Source organism: Chiloscyllium plagiosum, chromosome 8 (assembly GCF_004010195.1).
Source record: "Chiloscyllium plagiosum isolate BGI_BamShark_2017 chromosome 8, ASM401019v2, whole genome shotgun sequence".
NCBI lineage: Eukaryota > Metazoa > Chordata > Chondrichthyes > Orectolobiformes > Hemiscylliidae > Chiloscyllium > Chiloscyllium plagiosum.
The window spans coordinates 89159318-89177385 of NC_057717.1; the positions used below are offsets into that span (position 1 = coordinate 89159318).

The window sequence follows — 18068 nt, forward strand, 5'->3', positions numbered from 1 at the left end:
ACATTCTGCCCGTCTCCTTCAACATGCAAGCCCTCCATCACTGACACACAGTTCCTTCCAAACAGTGAGCTCTACCATCTAGAAAGACAGGGGTAACAGATGTTTGGAACACCATGTCCTGCAAGTCACCCTCCAAACCAAAGGCCATCTTGACTTGGAATTATATCATCGTTTCTTCACCTTCGCTGTGTTAAAATCACAGAACTCACTTCCTAACAGCACTGTGGGTGACTACACCCCAAGGACTGCAGTATATCAAGAAAGCATCTCACCCATCTTCCCCAAGGACTGCAGTATATCAAGAAAGCATCTCACCCACCTTCTCCAGGGCAATTAAGACAATAGATGTTGGCCCTGGCAGTGCCACACCCATCCACTGAAAGAGCAAAACAAATTGTGGGGCAGCACTGTTTAACCTTGACACTTGAGAGTTGCAGGGTACTCCTGACATTCAGTGAATATTGTTTTATAGGTCTATGGATGGGGTCAACAGAGTTCAAACCCTGTCAGGGATGTTTGTGAATCATTAGGAAACCAGTAGAAAACATCTCCAAAATAGAAGGATATGCATAAGTGAGAATTAGTTTATCCCTGCATCACTATATACAACAGCCTTATAACCGCTGGTGTAAGGAGATGACAAGTTCCTTTGGAAATGACAAAGAAGCCCAGTAGGTGCTGTGACTTTCCTCGTTGCTGACTGGGCCACTAGGTTCTCTGTGTGTGTCAGAATCAACTCTGTTTCACTCATATCTGCACGATTTTAAAAGCCTCCATTTTATCTCTGCAGCTCATTTCGGTAGGAAGTTACCAAAAACTATGTCTTCTGTGATATCTCCAGATGAATTTGAAGAGAGAGATTTGATCCGATCGAATGATAGCGGTATGTTGACGGGTGGGATGGGGGGGTGGGGTTAAATATTCTTTGAGAGGAACACCTCGATGAAAAGTTGGCTTACTGTTGGCAGAATACAAGTTGGAAGTCCTTCTGGTGCTTAGATACATAAGAAAATGCCTAAATATAGGTGAATGAGTGGCATGTCTGGTGATGAGGGGTTTGGTGTCATAGAATCCCTACAGCGCAGGAAGTGACCATTCAGCCCATTGGGTTCATACCCACCTTTTGAAGAGCATCCCACCCAGATCACCCCACCAGCACCCCCCGCCCCCACCCTATCCCCGTAACCCTACATTTCGCATGGCTAACCCACCTAGCCTGCATATCGCTAGACTTTATGGGTAATTTAGCATGGCCAATTCTCCTAACCTGCACATCTTTGGACTGCGACAGGAAACTGGAGCCCCGGCAGAAACCCATACAGACTCACGGAGAAAATGTGCAAACTCCACACAGACAGCTGAGAATGGAATCAAACCAGTGTCCCTGGCACTATGAGGCATCAGTACCACCCACTGAGCCATCATGCCACCTGTGTCTGAGGAAAGCTAGTGTGAATCACGTGATCTGCCAGGCAGGAGACATCTAGGTGTCTCAGCTTTCTGAGCTTTTACAGATATCTTGTTGAGACTTGCTGTCACACCTGTTGAATGAGGAGTGATGGGCAGGCAGGACACATTTGTCTGTCAGTTGATTTGGCAGCTCATCAATCTCTGCTCCCCAAAGGAAGCAGAAGGAAGCTGAGAATGTAGAACGGGCATGAAGGAAGAAAGGGTGAAAGAAGAGAGGAACGTAAGGTGATAAGGGAAATTAGAGAGGATGAGCAAGAAAGCAAAAAGAGCACAATAGTGGGAAAAGCAAATGAGAGAGAGAAGGGAATGGTGTTTGTTGTGGTGGCAGAGAATGGTGATTTAGGGGAAAGGGGAATGATAGAACCATATGAGAGAAAATGGACAAGAGGGAGGGTTGATGGTGAAATGGGGAGAGGGAGAGATAGGGTAGAAGGAGAGAAAATGCAAGTAGGTTTGGAAGAGAAAATGAATGCAAAACAGAGAGAAAAGATGAGAAAATGACAGCACAGAGGCAGGAATAGGGAAGGACAGTGGAGAGGGTAATATAATACAGGTTCAATTTATCTTGAAAATTTTCTCTTAGATTTGACTGACTTGATCAATGAAACTTCAGGAACAACAGGGCGTTTCAAGAAAATCTCACTCTCCAAAGCAGCACAGACTCACCGCCTGAGGAAACTCCGAGCACCAACCAAATGTCGTGAGTGTGAAGGCCTCATTGTGGTGAATGGAGCCGAATGTGAGCAGGTTAGTTGCCTGAACTGTTGGTATTGTCCGAGCACTGCTGAATGCAGTCTAAGGTGGCACAAGACATGGGCTCTCTGCATTTGATTGGTGCTCCAGTGCCCATTGCTAGCTCAGAAAGTTACAGACAGTTGTGTCTGTTGCTTCTATTCCTGACTAACCATCTGGTGGCTTTTAACCTTTGCTGGAATGTGAGCGAGTGAATGTCAGCTGGGGGCATGATCAGCTTTGCCCTGATAGAATGGAGTAACCTGCAAGTGCATTGGCAGAGGAGCTTATTGGGGCAGATTCACCAAGGAATTATGACCAAGAGAAAACTCTGACCTTGAGGAGTAAATTCAGAAGGGCGGTCATTTAACAACAGATTTGAGATCCTGCCATGGTAGCTGATGTTCTTGCAGAAGCTTAACTCTGAAGATTTAGGTCCTGTGAGATTGAAACCCCACTTTATCTTCCTTGGCCCCCTTCACCCAGTGGAAGTGCCTGTCTGAGTTCTTCAGGAGAAACTGAGGTTACAGGGTTGGCAATAGAAAAGGAATGTTGCCGTTTATTGCAAGGGAAATAGATATTAAAGTAGTTAAACTCTGCTAAAGTCTTTCAGGACTTTTGGTGAGATCACAGCTGTACAGATTTAATCAAGAAAGTATATAAAAAGTTGTATTAGAAGCAGTACAGAGAAGATTCATTTGACTGCTTCCTAAAACAAAGGGGTTGCCTTATGAGGAAAGGATGGTCCAAGCAGGACCTGTATCCATTAGTATTTAGAAGAATGAGAGGTGATCTTACTGAAACATAAAATCCTGCATTAGGGATAGGAGTGAAAACTGCAAGTGCCCATTATTTCCTCTTGTAGAAGAGACTAGGAGACACAACTTAACAATTAGGGATGTCCCATTTAAGTTGGAAATGAGAGAAAAATGCTATTTCACACACAGACCTTAGTCTGTGGAATTCTCTTGCCCAGACAGCAATGGAGACTGGGTCATTGAAATATATTGAGTTAGATAGGTTTTTGATCAATTATGGTTTGGGGGTGGAGAAGCAAATAGGAAAGTGGAGTTCGAGGCACAGTCAGATGAGCCATGATGCAAACAAATGGTGGAGCAGCCTCAAGGAGTCACATAGTCTACTCCTGTTTCTAATTAGTATGTTCATATGAACAGTCCCTCCCCTGTCTGATAAAACACTTACAAACATCCATTGCCATTGCCTGCAAGAAAATTGGGGCCTGGAACATGATTGTGAAGCCAGTTATGGAATTCTCTGTCACAGAAAGCAGTTGTGGCCAAAACACTGAATGTTTTTGAGTAGGAGTTCAGAGAGTTCTTAGGGCTAAAGGGGTCAAATGGTCTAGGGAGAAAACAGGAACAGGTGATTGAGTTGGATGATCAATCAAGAATATACTGAATAGCAGAGCAAGCTTGAAGGGCTGAATGGCCTCCTCCTGTTCCTGCCTTCCATATGAAAGAAAGGAGATGCAGCATTTAAATGAACGGGCATTCTCCAGGTGACTGCGTGAGAAGCCTTGCAGCCCTTTGTTGAAAATAACTTCTGTAATGTTCATCCATTCACAAGCTGTGTGTACCTGCATGGTATTCTTTGAGGCTTTGCTGGTGCTGATTAATTGAGTAATTGAGTAATTGTGTTTATTTGAGTATTTGCTCTTCACAGTGCTACCTGGCGTGTCATAGGAAATGCCTCGAATCGGTTGCCATCATGTGTGGACATCGGAAGCTGCAGAACAAGGTCTCTCTCTTTGGTGTTGACTTTGCACAGGTTCCAAGGGAGGCAGCTGATGAGGTCCCCTTCATCATCAGAAAATGCATAGCTGAGATCGACAGCCGGGCACTGAATGTACAGGTAAGAGCAACCCAGCCAAGATCAGAGTGTTGGAAACTGAATATGTTGGAGATAGAGAGCCAGGGAAGCATTGCTATGGTAGCCTGGCAGATAATTACCAGAACTGCAACAGTAGTCTGCTACTACCTTCTCACTGTGTTGTCATCTCTTGACTCTCTCGATGGTGTGTGTCTAAATCCCCTCTACATGGAATATGCCCATCTACCCTCTCCCAAAGAATCTATTGCCAATCTCCCTCTCCTTGTTGAGTTGCACCAAAGTTATCATCATATCCCACAATAGGTGCTATGGCATTTTACCGTAGGTAGTGAGCTGTTTGTTTTTCTTTCAATAATTAGAATCAGATGTCAGTGTTATAGATCAATCAATGTTGTAATTTCTGATTTTTCAGGGGCTCTATCGGGTGAATGGTTCAAAGATTCGCATCTCCAAACTACGCCATTCCTTCGAAAATGGGTGGGACCTCATCAACATGTCCGAGAACTCTCCTCACGATATTACGAATGTATTAACTCTGTATCTTCGAGAGGTGGGTTGAAGTATAGTGAACTCTTGTGTTAAGTCTGATCCCATCATTCTCCAAGCAGCTCTGCTCGGCAAATGTTGATTTTGAATTTCATTCATCAGCTTCTTCAATGGGGGCCACATTATGTCAGTGTCCTCGCTCAGGTTACAGTGCTACCTCTGTGCCTTGGCTAATATTACAGAGCCAGCTTTGTGCTCTGTTTAGGGTTACAGTGCCAGATCTAAACACTGGAAAAAGACACCGTTTTTAGTTCTGTGTCCTCACTAGGTTACAGAGCCAGATTTGTATTCTGTCTATGGTTACAAAGCCAGCTCTGTGCACTGGCTAGAGTTAAAGACCCAGCTCTGTGCAATGGCTTGGGCTTACACGTGGGCAGTAGCAACCCTGGGATTTCACAGGTGAACAGCCCAGATTTTACATCAGCATTAATAAATCAACACGGATTACTGGGTCATTTGGCTTTTGTCTTTGATGGTGAAGATTTGGACAGGCCCATTCCAGGTATTATTGCCAGGTGTACACTTTCATCAAACTGAGGCACTTGGGAATCAACAATGACAGGGAACATAAATCTTTATTTATACCCTTAAGATTCTCTGGTACATGGAAGATTGACTTTGAGAATGTCATACTCTCACTATAGTTCATAAGATATAGGAGGACAATTAGACCACTCAGCCCTTCGACCATGGCCGATATGTTCCTCACCCCCATTTTCCTGCCTTCTCTTCATATCCCTTCAACCCATTACCAATTAAAAGTCTGTCTAACACCTCCTTAAATTTACTCACTGTCCCAGCATCCACCTCACTTTTGGGTAGCAAATTCCACAGATTCACAACCCTTTGGAAGAAACTGTTTCTCCTAAACTCTGTTTTAAATTTGCTACCCCTTATCCTTATCTCGTCCTAGAATGCCCCACAAGAGGAAGCATCCGTTCCACATCTATTTTATTCACACCTTTTATCAATGAATACCTCAATTTGATCTCCCCCATTCTTCATTAACCCAAGCCAGAAACAAACTGCAAATGAATGAGAGTGGGCGGCACGGTGGCACAGTGGTTAGCACTGCTGCCTCACAGCGCCAGAGACCCGGGTTCAGTTCCCGCCTCAGGCGACTGTGTGGAGTTTGCACGTTCTCCCTGTGTCTGCGTGGGTTTCCTCCGGGTGCTCCAGTTTCCTCCCACAGTCCAAAGATGTGCAGGTCAGGTGAATTGGCCATGCTAAATTGCCTGTAGTGTTAGGTAAGGGGTAAATGTAGGGGTATAGGTGGGTTGCACTTCGGCGGGTTGGTGTGGACTTGTTGGGCCGAAGGGCCTGTTTCCACACTGTAATGTAATCAAATGTAATCTAAAGTAAATAAATAGGTGATGTTCTGTAATTCAAAATACATGACATTAGAAAACCTTCTGTAGGCCTATGAGATCACTGAGCCCACAAAGCAGAAAAGCCCTTTGGTAATTAGCTATACCAATTCAATGGTACTAAAACCTGACCTCAGCCTGGGCAGTAACGTTACTTTTAGAAATTATGAGGGTGATGGGATGGGAGCGGTGTGTGGGGGAGGGGCTGGTTGTGGAGAAAGTAGTCACTTTTACATAAACTGCTACTGGAAGAGTTGGATAAAATTTGGACAAACCACGACAACTCTCTCACTTGTACAGATAACTATCTGCCTGACACAGTCTAGGCCCACATGGTAACTTAATAAGTAATTTAGCTACAATATTAGGCAATTTCAGGCAGAGGGCAGAGAGGGCTGGAAAGACACTGAAAATTCGAGAAACTGGAGTACCGTATCCCATTCTGGGCACAAACCTTACGGAAGGATGCATATGGATTATAAAGAGGGTGTAGAAAAGATTCATATGAGTTCCTGGAACGAGAGAGTCCAGTTACATTGATAGACTGCAGCAACATGGAGCTATTGGCCTTGGAGAAAAGTAGAAAGCAAGTAATTGTTCCATTGTGTGGAGGGTCAAAAAATGTGGTGCTAGAAAAGTACAGCCGGTCAGGCAGCATCCAAGGAACAGGAAAGTCGACATGCTTGTCCAGCACTGCCGTGCTTTTCCAACAGCACCCTTTTCGACTCTGATCTTCAGCATCTGCAGTCTTCACTTGTGTGGAGGGGTCAAGAACTAGAGGATACTGATTTAAACTGACTGACTAAAGAGACGATGGTGACATGACGGACATCTTTTTCATACAATATATAGTTCAGATCTGGAGAAAGTGGTAGGGGCAGAATCAGCTGAAGCTTTTGAGAAAGAATTGGGTAATTAACTTAAAAGAAGAACATTTGGAAGGTTCAGGGGAAACGATGAATGTTGGGATTGGGCTCTTGCTGAGAGCCAGTGTGAATGCGATGGGCAGAATGGTATTCTTTCTGTGTTGTAACTATTCTCTAATTTGATGAAAACTTTATGTTTAATTTTGACTTCAAGCTTCCTGAGTCGATTGTTCTCTCCACCCTCTACAATGACTTTATGAACTTTGCCAAAGAGTTACACCTGGCCTGTGAAGAGCTGAAGGACAGCCAAGCCAAGGGAGTGTCTATGCCAGCAGATAAAGTGGCACAGCTCATCCAGCAGGCCAAGGCCTTGCTGCAGAAGCTACCAGCCGCCAACTACAATGCTCTGGAACACATCATTGGGCATCTCTACAGGTAGGCCCAGGATTGATATAGATTTCCAAATTAGATGGTAGTAATGGAACTAGTCGCATTAGTGTCTATAGTGCTTGCAAACTTTAGATGCTGAGTTCCAGTTCTACTAAGATAACTGGTTCTCTAATTTGTGAAGGATGGGAGTCTGCCAGTCTTCTCTGGTCTACCCCATAAACTCATGTAGTGTAGCTGTCTCTAATTGGACTTGGACTAACAAATATGGCATTCGGGCCTGGCTCCTATAGTGGTCTGGAAAAGCGCAGCAGGCAGGCAGCATCCAAGGAACAGGAGAATCGACGTTTCGGGCATAAGCCCTTCTTCCTGAAGAAGGGCTTATGCCCGAAACGTCGATTCTTCTGTTCCTTGGATGCTGCCTGACCTGCTGCGCTTTTCCAGCAACACATTTTCAGCTCTGATCTCCAGCATCTGCAGCCCTCACTTTCTCCTATGGTGGTCTACCTATAATAGCCACTATCCTGGCTAGCTCATTACGCAGTCATCATCTGGTACCGATGCAACCCTTTATTCCACAGATCAATCAGCTTCTTTAGAACCAGAGAAGTTCCTGGAAGATTTTGTATATTGAGCATGATGCTAGTCACAGCTATATGCATGCATTGTGATACCAGAATCTATTCCATGATATCAACTTGATATCTCAGTCTTGCCACCACTGGGGATAGTTGGGAAGTGTTGGAAGACCTAGATGATGCAAAGACTCAATAGATTTGGGGAAAAGGTGATGTTGTGGTAATGTCACTGAACTAATAATCCAGAGGGCCTGGCTAATAATCTGGGAACTTGGGTTCAACCTCCAACACAACAGCTAGTGGAATTTAAATTCAGTTATTGAATCTGAAATATAAAGCCAGTGTCAGTAATGGTGACCATTGTTTATTGTAAAAACCTATTTGGATCAGGAAAATCTGCCATCCTTACCCAGTCTAGCCTGTGACTCCAGACCCACAGCAAAACAGTTGTCTCTTAACTGTTCTTGGTTCAGGGTTGGGCAACAACTTAAGGACACCCTGAAAGAATAAGAAACATCTGAAGCGAAAGGGCAGATTAGTGCAATTGGGCCAGTTGGAAATACCTGGAAGACCAAATAGGTAAAGAATTTTCGATTAGGTCTGTAACTAGCCTGGGAAGGTTTGTATTAGTTAAGATTGACAGAAAGATTTGGGTGATGGAGAGATGGTATCTACAAGATAATGATGTGAGTGAACACAAAGCAGATTTGCTCACATTCAATAAGAACTTCCACATTCCAAAGTTTCCCAAATTTGAGTAGAGTATATCACACACCAAGATATCTGGTCTCAGCTGGTTTGTTGGAAGGGTGGAAAGAGATGGAGAAGGCAATGCAATGAGGGACAGGAGGTTAGCGTTAGTGTTATGTATTATTTCCAAATGGAAAGCTGCCCTTACCTATATTTAGGGGTTTCAGGCTTCAATTAAAGACTGTTAAGGTCAAACATTGCTCCCTCATGAGGGATAGGCACTTTGGTAAGGCAGCGGATGGAAGCTAGTTGTTGCTGACACCTTTCTGGGTCATCTTTCAGATGTTATGAAAATGCTTCATATCTAATATTTCTTAGGGGATTTAAATTTAGAATAATTATAGAAAAATTTATCTTTTTCAAGTTAAAAGAAAAACCTAGAATGGTTTGAAAGATCATTGTGGATATTGGAATTTTTTTTTAACATGGCTTCCTGGAGACCACTGTTGGAGCTGTTGAACAGTGGCTGGCTCGGAGAGTGTTTTGCTTTGCCTTTTGTTGCGGGTCAAGCTACCTAGCTGATCATTTTTTTCTGAAAAGAAAACACTTTTGATAAGTTCAGGATGAAACCTATCTGTTCTTCTGAGAAAGTGATTGAAGGAACATCTCAATATTGGAGTTCTTGAGCAAGCTTTGTCCACTAAGACTCCAGAGACAACCATGTCTGATTAATGATGTGGTTAGACATGCCAGAACATCAGACTTTGGAACCTTCTACACTAGACTTTTGACCTTTGTGTCTTCAAAATAACCCATTGGCCAAGATGTATTTTCTCTTTCAGAAGGCCAATCTCTGCAGATAAATCGTTTTTCCCCTGATTTCCTTAAGTGTTACTTTAGCAAATGTTATAGGAATATTTAGAGAGAAAAAGATTTATACTTCAATATTACCGACTGTGTATGTTACCAATTATCAGTAACTTTATGAAATAAGTTTGGCTTTGATAACCAAATAATAATGGTGTTTAAAAGCAAAATACAGTGGATGCTGGAAATCGGAAATAAAAACAGAAAGTGTTGGAGAAACTCAAAAGGTCTGGCAGCATTTGTGCAGAAATAAACACTTATTGCTTCAAATCCAATATGACTTCTTTAGAACTCCTTAGAAGAGTCATATTGATTTGAAACACTTATTCTGTACCTCTCTCCACTGATGCTACTAGATCAGTTGAATTTCTCCAGCACTTCATAAAATTTCAATTATTGTGTTTAATAGGTCTTTTTATTTAAAACCTGATACAGATAAGGTAGTTAATTGACCATCTTCATATATGGAAATGTATGTTTATTTTAGGTTGTGCCCTGTTAAGTAATGGGGCCAAGGTGATAGTGCATTCCCTGGCTTCAGTTGTAACACCAGAAGGGGTGTGTAAACTATTGTTTCAGTTGCTTCAAGATAGATATCTCTTCCTCTTGCAGAGTGACAGAACAATGCGAAGAGAACAAGATGTCGTCGAACAGCCTGGGAATAATCTTTGGCCCCACACTGATACGACCTCCAGCTCTGGAAGACACAGCTTCCATGACTTCCCTGGTTAGCTGTGGATATCAGGCTCAGATTATAGACTTCCTGATCACACAATGCAATCAGATCTTCGAACCTAAGCAAGACCTCAAAACCTGGCCAACAGAAATGCCAGCAAACCAAGAGAAGGCAGCCCTGGGCACAGCAAAAGGCAGGAGCAATTCTTCTGAGGTACTGTCTTGCAGAATTATCGCAAGATTGTAGCAAAGATAAAGTGTTAAGTTAGGAGTCTTGTGAAATGGTGGTAGCATCACTATCTCTGAGCTAGAACCTCTGGATTCAAGTCCTGATTATCATGCAGATGTATCATGACATATCTAAACAGGTCAATGAAAAATAACTCAAAGTATCAGGTCGGTAGAATCTCGAAGATACACATATTGTCATATTTTATGGTGGCAGCCACTGCTTGAATCATCCACTATAGGCATACATATTTGCAAACATAATCTGGGTGGACCAGACCCACTATCCCTTAGTTTCGACCCATCTCAAGTACTGCTGTAAATCAAAGCAATTCAATCGTTGAATTGTGTAGCTGGAAAGTTTGAGAATGCAGGAACTCCCATCAAAGAACACAGCCAGGAGAATAATTTCCACTTGCCTCAGACAACACTGTGAGAGGAAATAGAGTATTATTGGGAAGGGTGGGGGATAGTTGGGAATGAAAAAGAGAGGGAAGGGAAATAAAGGAGTGAGGACAGAGATGGGACTTTGTTACGCTTTCATGCAATGTGGGCATCATTAGCTGGGCCGGCATTTGTTGCCCATCCTTAACAGCCCATCCTTAACTGAGTGGCCGGTTAGGCCATTTCAGAGAGCCACATTGATGTGAGTCTGAAATCACAAGTGAACTAAACCAGGTAAGGACAGCAGATTCCCTTCCTTAAAAGAGCATAAGTGAACCAGGTGTTGAGAGAGAGGCAGAATTGCAATATCTATAGCTGGGGAGTGTTGTAGTGTTTATGTAAAGCAGAGAAGTTGGTAAGGCTTCCGTGTCTGCATTGAATTGAGAAGAGATTAGAGTCTCAGTAAATGGGAGTAACTGGGGAACTGAATGTCGAAGAATGACCACTGTTACAAAACAAGATGTTGCTGTATTTTTTGGGATGGCACGGTAGCGCAGTGGTTAGCACTGCTGTCTCACAGCGCCAGGGACTTGGGTTCAATTCCTGCCTCAGGCAACTGTCTGTGCTGAGTTTGCACATTCTCCCCGTGAATACGTGGGTTTCCTCCGGGTGCTCTGGATTCCTCCCACAGTCCAAAGATGTGCAGGTTAGGTGAATTGAGATGTGCAGGTTAGGTGAATTGGCCATGCTAAATTGCCTGTAGCGTTAGGTGCATTAGTCAGGGGTAAATGTAGGGGAATGGGTCTGGGTGGGTTACTTTTCGGAGGATTGGTGTGGACTTGTTGAGCTGAAGGGCCTATTTCCACACTGTAGGGAATCTAATCTTTTTCCTTTCTCTAAATCAACTAGTCTGAAACTGAAGTTTGTAAATTTTAAGATTAAAATGTCAGCATTTTCCAGCTGAGGGAACCCACTGCTCTTAAGTAAAAGACCAGGTTAGTGATGGACACAATGATTTCCCCAATGGGTTTTCAACTCTGATATATTTTCCAATACAGTGAAAGGATGTTAACTAAACTTAACAAATTACGGTACAAAGCCCTTGTATTTTATTTTCCTAAGTCTTCTATTTCTGCTTTTCCTTTGCCCTGTAGACAACTTACCCTGTATACAGTTGTGGCGGCACGGTGGCCCAGTGGTTAGCACTGCTGCCTCACAGTGCCTGTAGACCCGGGTTCAATTCCCGACTCAGGCGACTGACTGTGTGGAGTTTGCACATTCTCCCCGTGTCTGCGTGGGTTTCCTCCGGGTGCTCCGGTTTCCTCCCACAGTCCAAAGATGTGCGGGTCAGGTGAATTGGCCATGCTAAATTGCCCGTAGTGTTAGGTTAAAGGGGTAAAGGTAGGGGTATGGGTGGGTTGCGCTTCGGCGGGTCGGTGTGGACTTGTTGGGCCGAAGGGCCTGTTTCCACACTGTAAGTAATCTAATCTAATCAGTTGAACGCAACACTTCAGTGCTGTCTGATGAACAGCTGCATTGTCAGAGGTGCTGTCCTCAAATGAGAACAAGGTCCTATTTATTTGTTCAGTTTATATTTAAAGGTTCATGCACTGTTCATTTGAAGAGGAGGTTGTTCCTCTGACTGCTGTTTGCTGGAGATTGCTGTATATAGGATGGCTGCCTCTGTGATGATAACTGGAGTATGCTGGCTGTGAAGCATCAAAGGTGCTTTGTGACTTGCCAGAAGGTGCTATATAAATGTACATTCCAAATTCCCTCCTTTCATCCTCAAGCAACACTCCCATAACATACAATGAATTAATCTCAAAATGAAATACTGAACATAATCAATGTCTTTTTCTTCTGTTCCCCCCTTCATTCCCCCCAAAGGGTGTTTTCCCTGGGCTATGAAAACGTATCAGGACTGATTGAAAATGTCTTGGATTTTTGTAAAAATAACAGCACATAATTTTTTTTAAAAACTAGGATCAGGACTCTGCAAGAAAATGATAATATTTTAAACAAATCTTCAGACATTTATATTTAAAAAATGGAGGACGTAACAGAAAATGTTTTCAGTGCAGACAGTCCAGCTGCAAGGGCACCAGAGAAAACCACAGCCTACACGTTTTTCTCCAACCCACTCACCAAACTGAGGTGGGACTAACATTTCATTCCTTCACTGTCGCTGGGTGAAACTCCTGGAACTCTCTGCCTTAGATCACTGTGGGTGTACCTTCACCCCAAAGGCTGTCATGATTTAAGAATGATTTGGAGATGCCGGTGTTCGACTGGGGTGCACAAAGTTAAAAATCACACAACACCAGGTTATAGTTATATGATTTAAGTTATATGATTTAAGAAGGCAACTCACCACCACCTCCTCATGGAAGTTAGGCATGGGCAATAAGTGCTGACCTAACCAGTGATATCCAGATGTCCTGCATCAAATGTTTCTAGAGAATGCTGACTGGACATATGGCCGTGAGGGAATTGATGGCCAAGTGACACTCGATTTCCGTTGTTGAACTGACTTCACACTGTAGGGAGCAAGTAAATGACAACGTACTTCCCTACACTTTCCGGAGGAGTCACAGACCAGTATGTGATTTCCTTCACTGGAAGCAGTGACTGAATGTAGCTGCCCCAGATTGTAACTTGGCACTGGAGGGAACAGATGTCCCTGGATCTGTTTGTTTCAGTGAAAATAGGTGACACAATGGATTTCAGATGGTAGATCTTGCTGGCTGCTGTGTGCTTACTGTCCAGTCTCTCCTATTGCAGAGTCTGGTTTTGAAAAGAAATTCAAGTGAAGGATATGTTTCGGACAAATCCTCGTCAAACGAAGCTCTTGATGACACACGGGACCAACGGAGAGAGAGCTCTGGCAGCAGCGACATGACAGGTGAGTGGGATGCACACATGTGTGAATAAATGGATAAAGGGGATTAACCCCATGGCTTAAAGGTTCAAATTTCATCCAAGCTGTTGGTGCCTATCCCATTTTTCCTCTCTACGATGCATGGAGCAGGGCAAGTATCTGGCATGTTTGGGAATCAGATATTCCAACTTGAGAAAAGCAAGTTATGCCAGCAGCTATACCAATCATGTTGCTGTCAGGTTTAGCCACTAAGATTGTAAGTGCATCATTCAGATTATCCAGGGCAGCAGGGTCATTGGAGACCTGGGTTAGGGGGAGCAGTTGTCTTGTCCTTTAGAAAGAGGCTTGGGTAAGGGGTCCCTTGTGTTTAACAGACCAACACCCACATAGTAAAAGAGACAGCTAAAGAAATTGAAATTTACAAGGATTTTATTGTAAATCTACAGTTAAGCACAAACACCAGTTTCCACCTTTCCCTCCTGTCAGGAAACAAAACCCCAATTGGGGGTGAATTCTTTTTGCAAAATAAACCCATCACCAAATTTACAAATAACAAACACTTGAATCCATGTCTTTTATTTAACCTCTTAACAACCATAGTTTTAGCTATTTTAATCAACCTGTCTGCACATACCATGACACATCTGGGCAGGTAGGACTTGAATGTTGGCATCCTCGCCCAGAGGCAGGGATGTGCCTCTGTGCCATAAGACCCCGAGAGAACAATCTTTGTTTACTTTTTTTAAGAAAACCACCCTGTACTGACATGTTATAGTACAGCTCTGGAGCAGGTGGGACTTAAACTCAAGCCTCTGGCCCAGAGGCAGGGAGGCAAAACCTACTTTTTTTTAAATTTTATAAAACCCACCACCAATTAAAGTAAACACCTAATTCACAGTTACAAGCACAGTCTAGCAGGGGCTTGAAACACTCCTTTGTGTATTATAAGAACTCACCACCAATTCACCCAATTTACTAAATAACAAATAAACGCAGCCCAAAAGAGGCAGTGTCACAATAATAAAGAGAAGGCAGGAAAAGAGGAAGCGGCTAAATCAAAATGGAGATGGTTAATTAATTAATGTACCCCAGTTCCCGCAGCACCCACCTCTCTCGCAAAGTCTCGAGGGTGCTGGTGAAAAATCAAGGTCAACCACAGAAGACAGGCAGACAGTCGGCTTTATGATCTCTCCACAGCCCACTGCCTGGACATGTTGACAGCTGCTTTAGCCAGGCCCAGAAGCACGTCATCGAGGAGACCCTTTGACATGCCTACCCAAACTGCTCTGCCCCCTCCCCACACTTGGTACCCAAAGATCAGAATCATGGTGCTGAAGGTGCAGTCAAAGGAACGGTAACAAGTTTCTCAAATTAAAGACATTTTGGACAGGTCCATGGATAGGAAAGGTTTAGAGTGAGAGATGAGCCGAGAGTGTGGTGCTGGAAAAGCACAGCCTGTCAGGCAGCATCCAAGGAGCAAGAAAATCAACATCTTGCCAAAAGCCCTCCTTATGAAGGGCCTGAAATGTCGATTTTTCTGCTCAGGTCAGGAAGCTGCCTGACCTGCTGTGCTTGTCCAACACCACACTCTCTACTATAATCTCCAGCATCTGCAGTCCTCACTTTCACTTAGAGGGATATGAGCCAAACATTTGGGACTAGTTCAGTTTCGGAAACCTGGTTGGCATGGGCGAATTGGGCGGAAGGGACTGTTTCTGTGCTGTATGATTCTAAATAACTAAAAAGGGAAACAGAGTTCCATGAGCATCACCTGCTTTCAGGCAGGAGCTAATGCTGTTCTGGTTTTACCCTTAGAAAGTCCTGCATTTCTAAAATGGACGCCACATTCAGGGTTAAAGGCCTTGACCAGTGGTGTAACCAATGAATTTTTAGCATTGATGGCAAAAGTGCTAGAAACAAGGAGTATGAATAGAATAAACTATTTGGCCCATCTCATCTGTGAGGGCAACAAGATCCAGACGGATGGTCCTTCGGACTTGTGTTACCTTTAAGTGAAGTGGTCAATAGGAAACCACCTCATGTAGCCTCTACCCCAGAAAAAAAACAGAAGGACAATGAGGAGTGGAAAAATGATCAAAATAATTAGAATCTACCTTTGGACATATTCAGATCCTCAATGCAGTTGGAAAAACAAGATTGATCTGAGGAAATGTGCTGCTTTTTCAGCCTCAGAAAGGCTGTAACTACACATTACAAGGGCACAGCGCCAGGGACCCAGGTTCAATCTCACCATCGGGTGACTGTGTCTGTGTGGAGTTTGCACATTCTCCCCATGTTTGTGTGGGTTTCCTCCGGGTGCTCCAGTTTCCTCCCACAGAGAGTGGTGGGTGCAAGGAATGCAGTGCCGGCAGTGGTAGTAGACTCAGATACATTAGGGATATTTAAGCAGCTCTTGGATAGGCACATGGAGGATAGTAAAATGAAGATTCTGTGGGTTAGTAGGATAAAAGGTCGGCACAACATCAACAGCCAAAGGGCATGTACTGGCTCTTCTATGTGCAAGTTAGGTGGATTGGCTATGCTGAATTTCCCCATAGTGTCCAGGCGAGATGTGTTAGTCATGGGAAATGTGGGGTTATAGTGTAGGGGGAGGTGGGTCTGGATTGGATGTCCTTTGGAGAATTGGTGTGAACTTGAGGTGCCAAATGGCCTGCTTCCACACCGTGTGGATTTGATGGTTCTATCCTGCCCTCATACCCCCCCCCTTAATCCTGTCACTGTGTGTGACCAACCTGGGCCAACTTTAGCTCTTGGGGTGAGGGGGTGAGGAGGTGAGGGGGGTGGGTCCTTCACCTCTGAAAATCTATCACTAATGTATTTTTGTTGTTGTTGTTTTCTCTTTACCCTACTTCTTTCAGCTGCAGGCCTAGTGGAGGCAACGAGGCAGGTAGCTGAGGACTCTCACTCCCTGGATGGCCAGGATTGGGAAAGCGACGGCAGCGCTGAGCCCATGTTACCTCGATGCAACTTCAGCCGGCAGCCGGGCAAGTACCAGCGATACGGCCAGGCCAAGAGCCGGGCCATCATCCCCAAACCCTCGGCTCTCCCTATCATCACAGCCGGCCTGCCCTCGGCTCTGACAGGGGAAAAGGAGAATACCCGGGCTGTCCCCGACAGCGGCGTGGTGGTGGCAGCGGCCGCAGACACAGAGAGGAGAGTGAGCAGCTCGAGCCGGAGCTCATCGCCAGACAGCGGTACCCTGCGGCGCTCAGGCGGCAAACACAAGCGCTTTGAGATGACCGTGGGGACGGCCCGGCTGGTGTCAAAGCTGCAGGACAGGAGACGGGTGGACAGCAGTGAGGCCGACAATGAGGGCGAGAAGTCCAGCTTGGAGCAGCCGGAAGCGGCTGATGCCCCGGATCCACTGGGAGAGTTGGAGGATGAGCAGCGGCAGCATCAGCACACAGTTAATGCTGAACTGAACTCAAACCAGTCCAACAACGTGTGTCAAGAGCTGGTGGATGGGCAGCGAGAGAAGCGGCGGGACATCGAGAGGATGCTGTATGTGTCCCGTCAGCGGCAGAGCACCGAGGAGAGAGAGGTCCACTTTGTGTGAGGGAGGGAGAGGGGTCAGAGCAGGGAGATGTACAGACATAATCCAAACACTGTCCACTTGTTAGCTGTCACCATCGTGACTCATTAGTGACTAACTGCAAGATATAAAGCAAAGAACAGAGAGAGACTCTGCCTGATGCCTTGTCAACCACATGCATTTACATAGAGCCTTTGACATAGGCAACAAAAACAGAAATTGCTGGAAAAGCTCAGCATCTGTGAAGCGAAATCATTTTGACATAGGACCTGGGCAGAGTAAAGAACACGCAGACAGGCTGCCTGGCACCTCATGAACGATATCCATTCATATAGCACCTTTGATGCAGGGAAGTGTTCCAACATAAACAACTATGGACGCTGGGCAAATCTATAACAAAACAAATTGTAAGGTGCTGGAGAAACTCAGCCAATTTGGCAACATCTGTGGAGAGAGAAAGAAACATAATTAATATTTTGAGTCCAATGACCCTTGGTCAGTTCTGATCAAATCCCACATCCAGACTCAAAACATTAACTCTTTTTTTTCTCTCTCCTTGGATGGTCCCAGACCTGCTGAGTTTCTCCAGCACTTGCTGGTCTTACTGAAGTATTCCAAAGCACTGGCAGGGTGGCTAACAATCCTTCTTGTATATTTTACAAACAGATTTCTGTCCTAAAAGACTCCTTGGTGCAATGTTTTCCATCTTTTACCTCAAGCTTTTTTATATATATTGCAATATTATAAATCCCAAAAAAGATTTAAAGAGTTTTGTTAACATTTAGTTGAATCTTGGTAATTATTAACAGGGCTGTTATGTTGCTCACTTGAAGGATAAACATCAAGAGTTGGACAGAGACTAGGAGTTCTATGGTGAATAACTCACCTCCTGACTTCCCTTGGTCTGTCCACTATCTACAGGGCTAATTTCAGGAGTGTGATGGAATATTTCCCAGTTGCCTGGATGGGTGCAGCTCCAATAACATTTGAGAA

General features: G+C 44.3%; 1 protein-coding gene across 5 annotated transcripts in view; it reads left to right on the forward strand.

The window, feature by feature from the left end:
• The window catches only part of LOC122552167 (GEM-interacting protein-like), a 104215-nt gene extending 86360 nt beyond the window's left edge, over positions 1-17855 (forward strand). For all 5 annotated transcript variants that reach the window (XM_043694699.1, XM_043694700.1, XM_043694703.1 and 2 more), the window contains 8 exons: positions 791-883; positions 2054-2217; positions 3886-4074; positions 4466-4603; positions 7047-7267; positions 9967-10243; positions 13426-13546; positions 16402-17855. In XM_043694699.1, the coding sequence (XP_043550634.1) occupies positions 791-883; positions 2054-2217; positions 3886-4074; positions 4466-4603; positions 7047-7267; positions 9967-10243; positions 13426-13546; positions 16402-17099 (1901 nt within the window). In that variant the 3' untranslated portion in view covers positions 17100-17855. The remainder of the gene's footprint in view (positions 1-790; positions 884-2053; positions 2218-3885; positions 4075-4465; positions 4604-7046; positions 7268-9966; positions 10244-13425; positions 13547-16401) is intronic.
• The last annotated feature ends 213 nt before the right edge of the window (positions 17856-18068 follow it).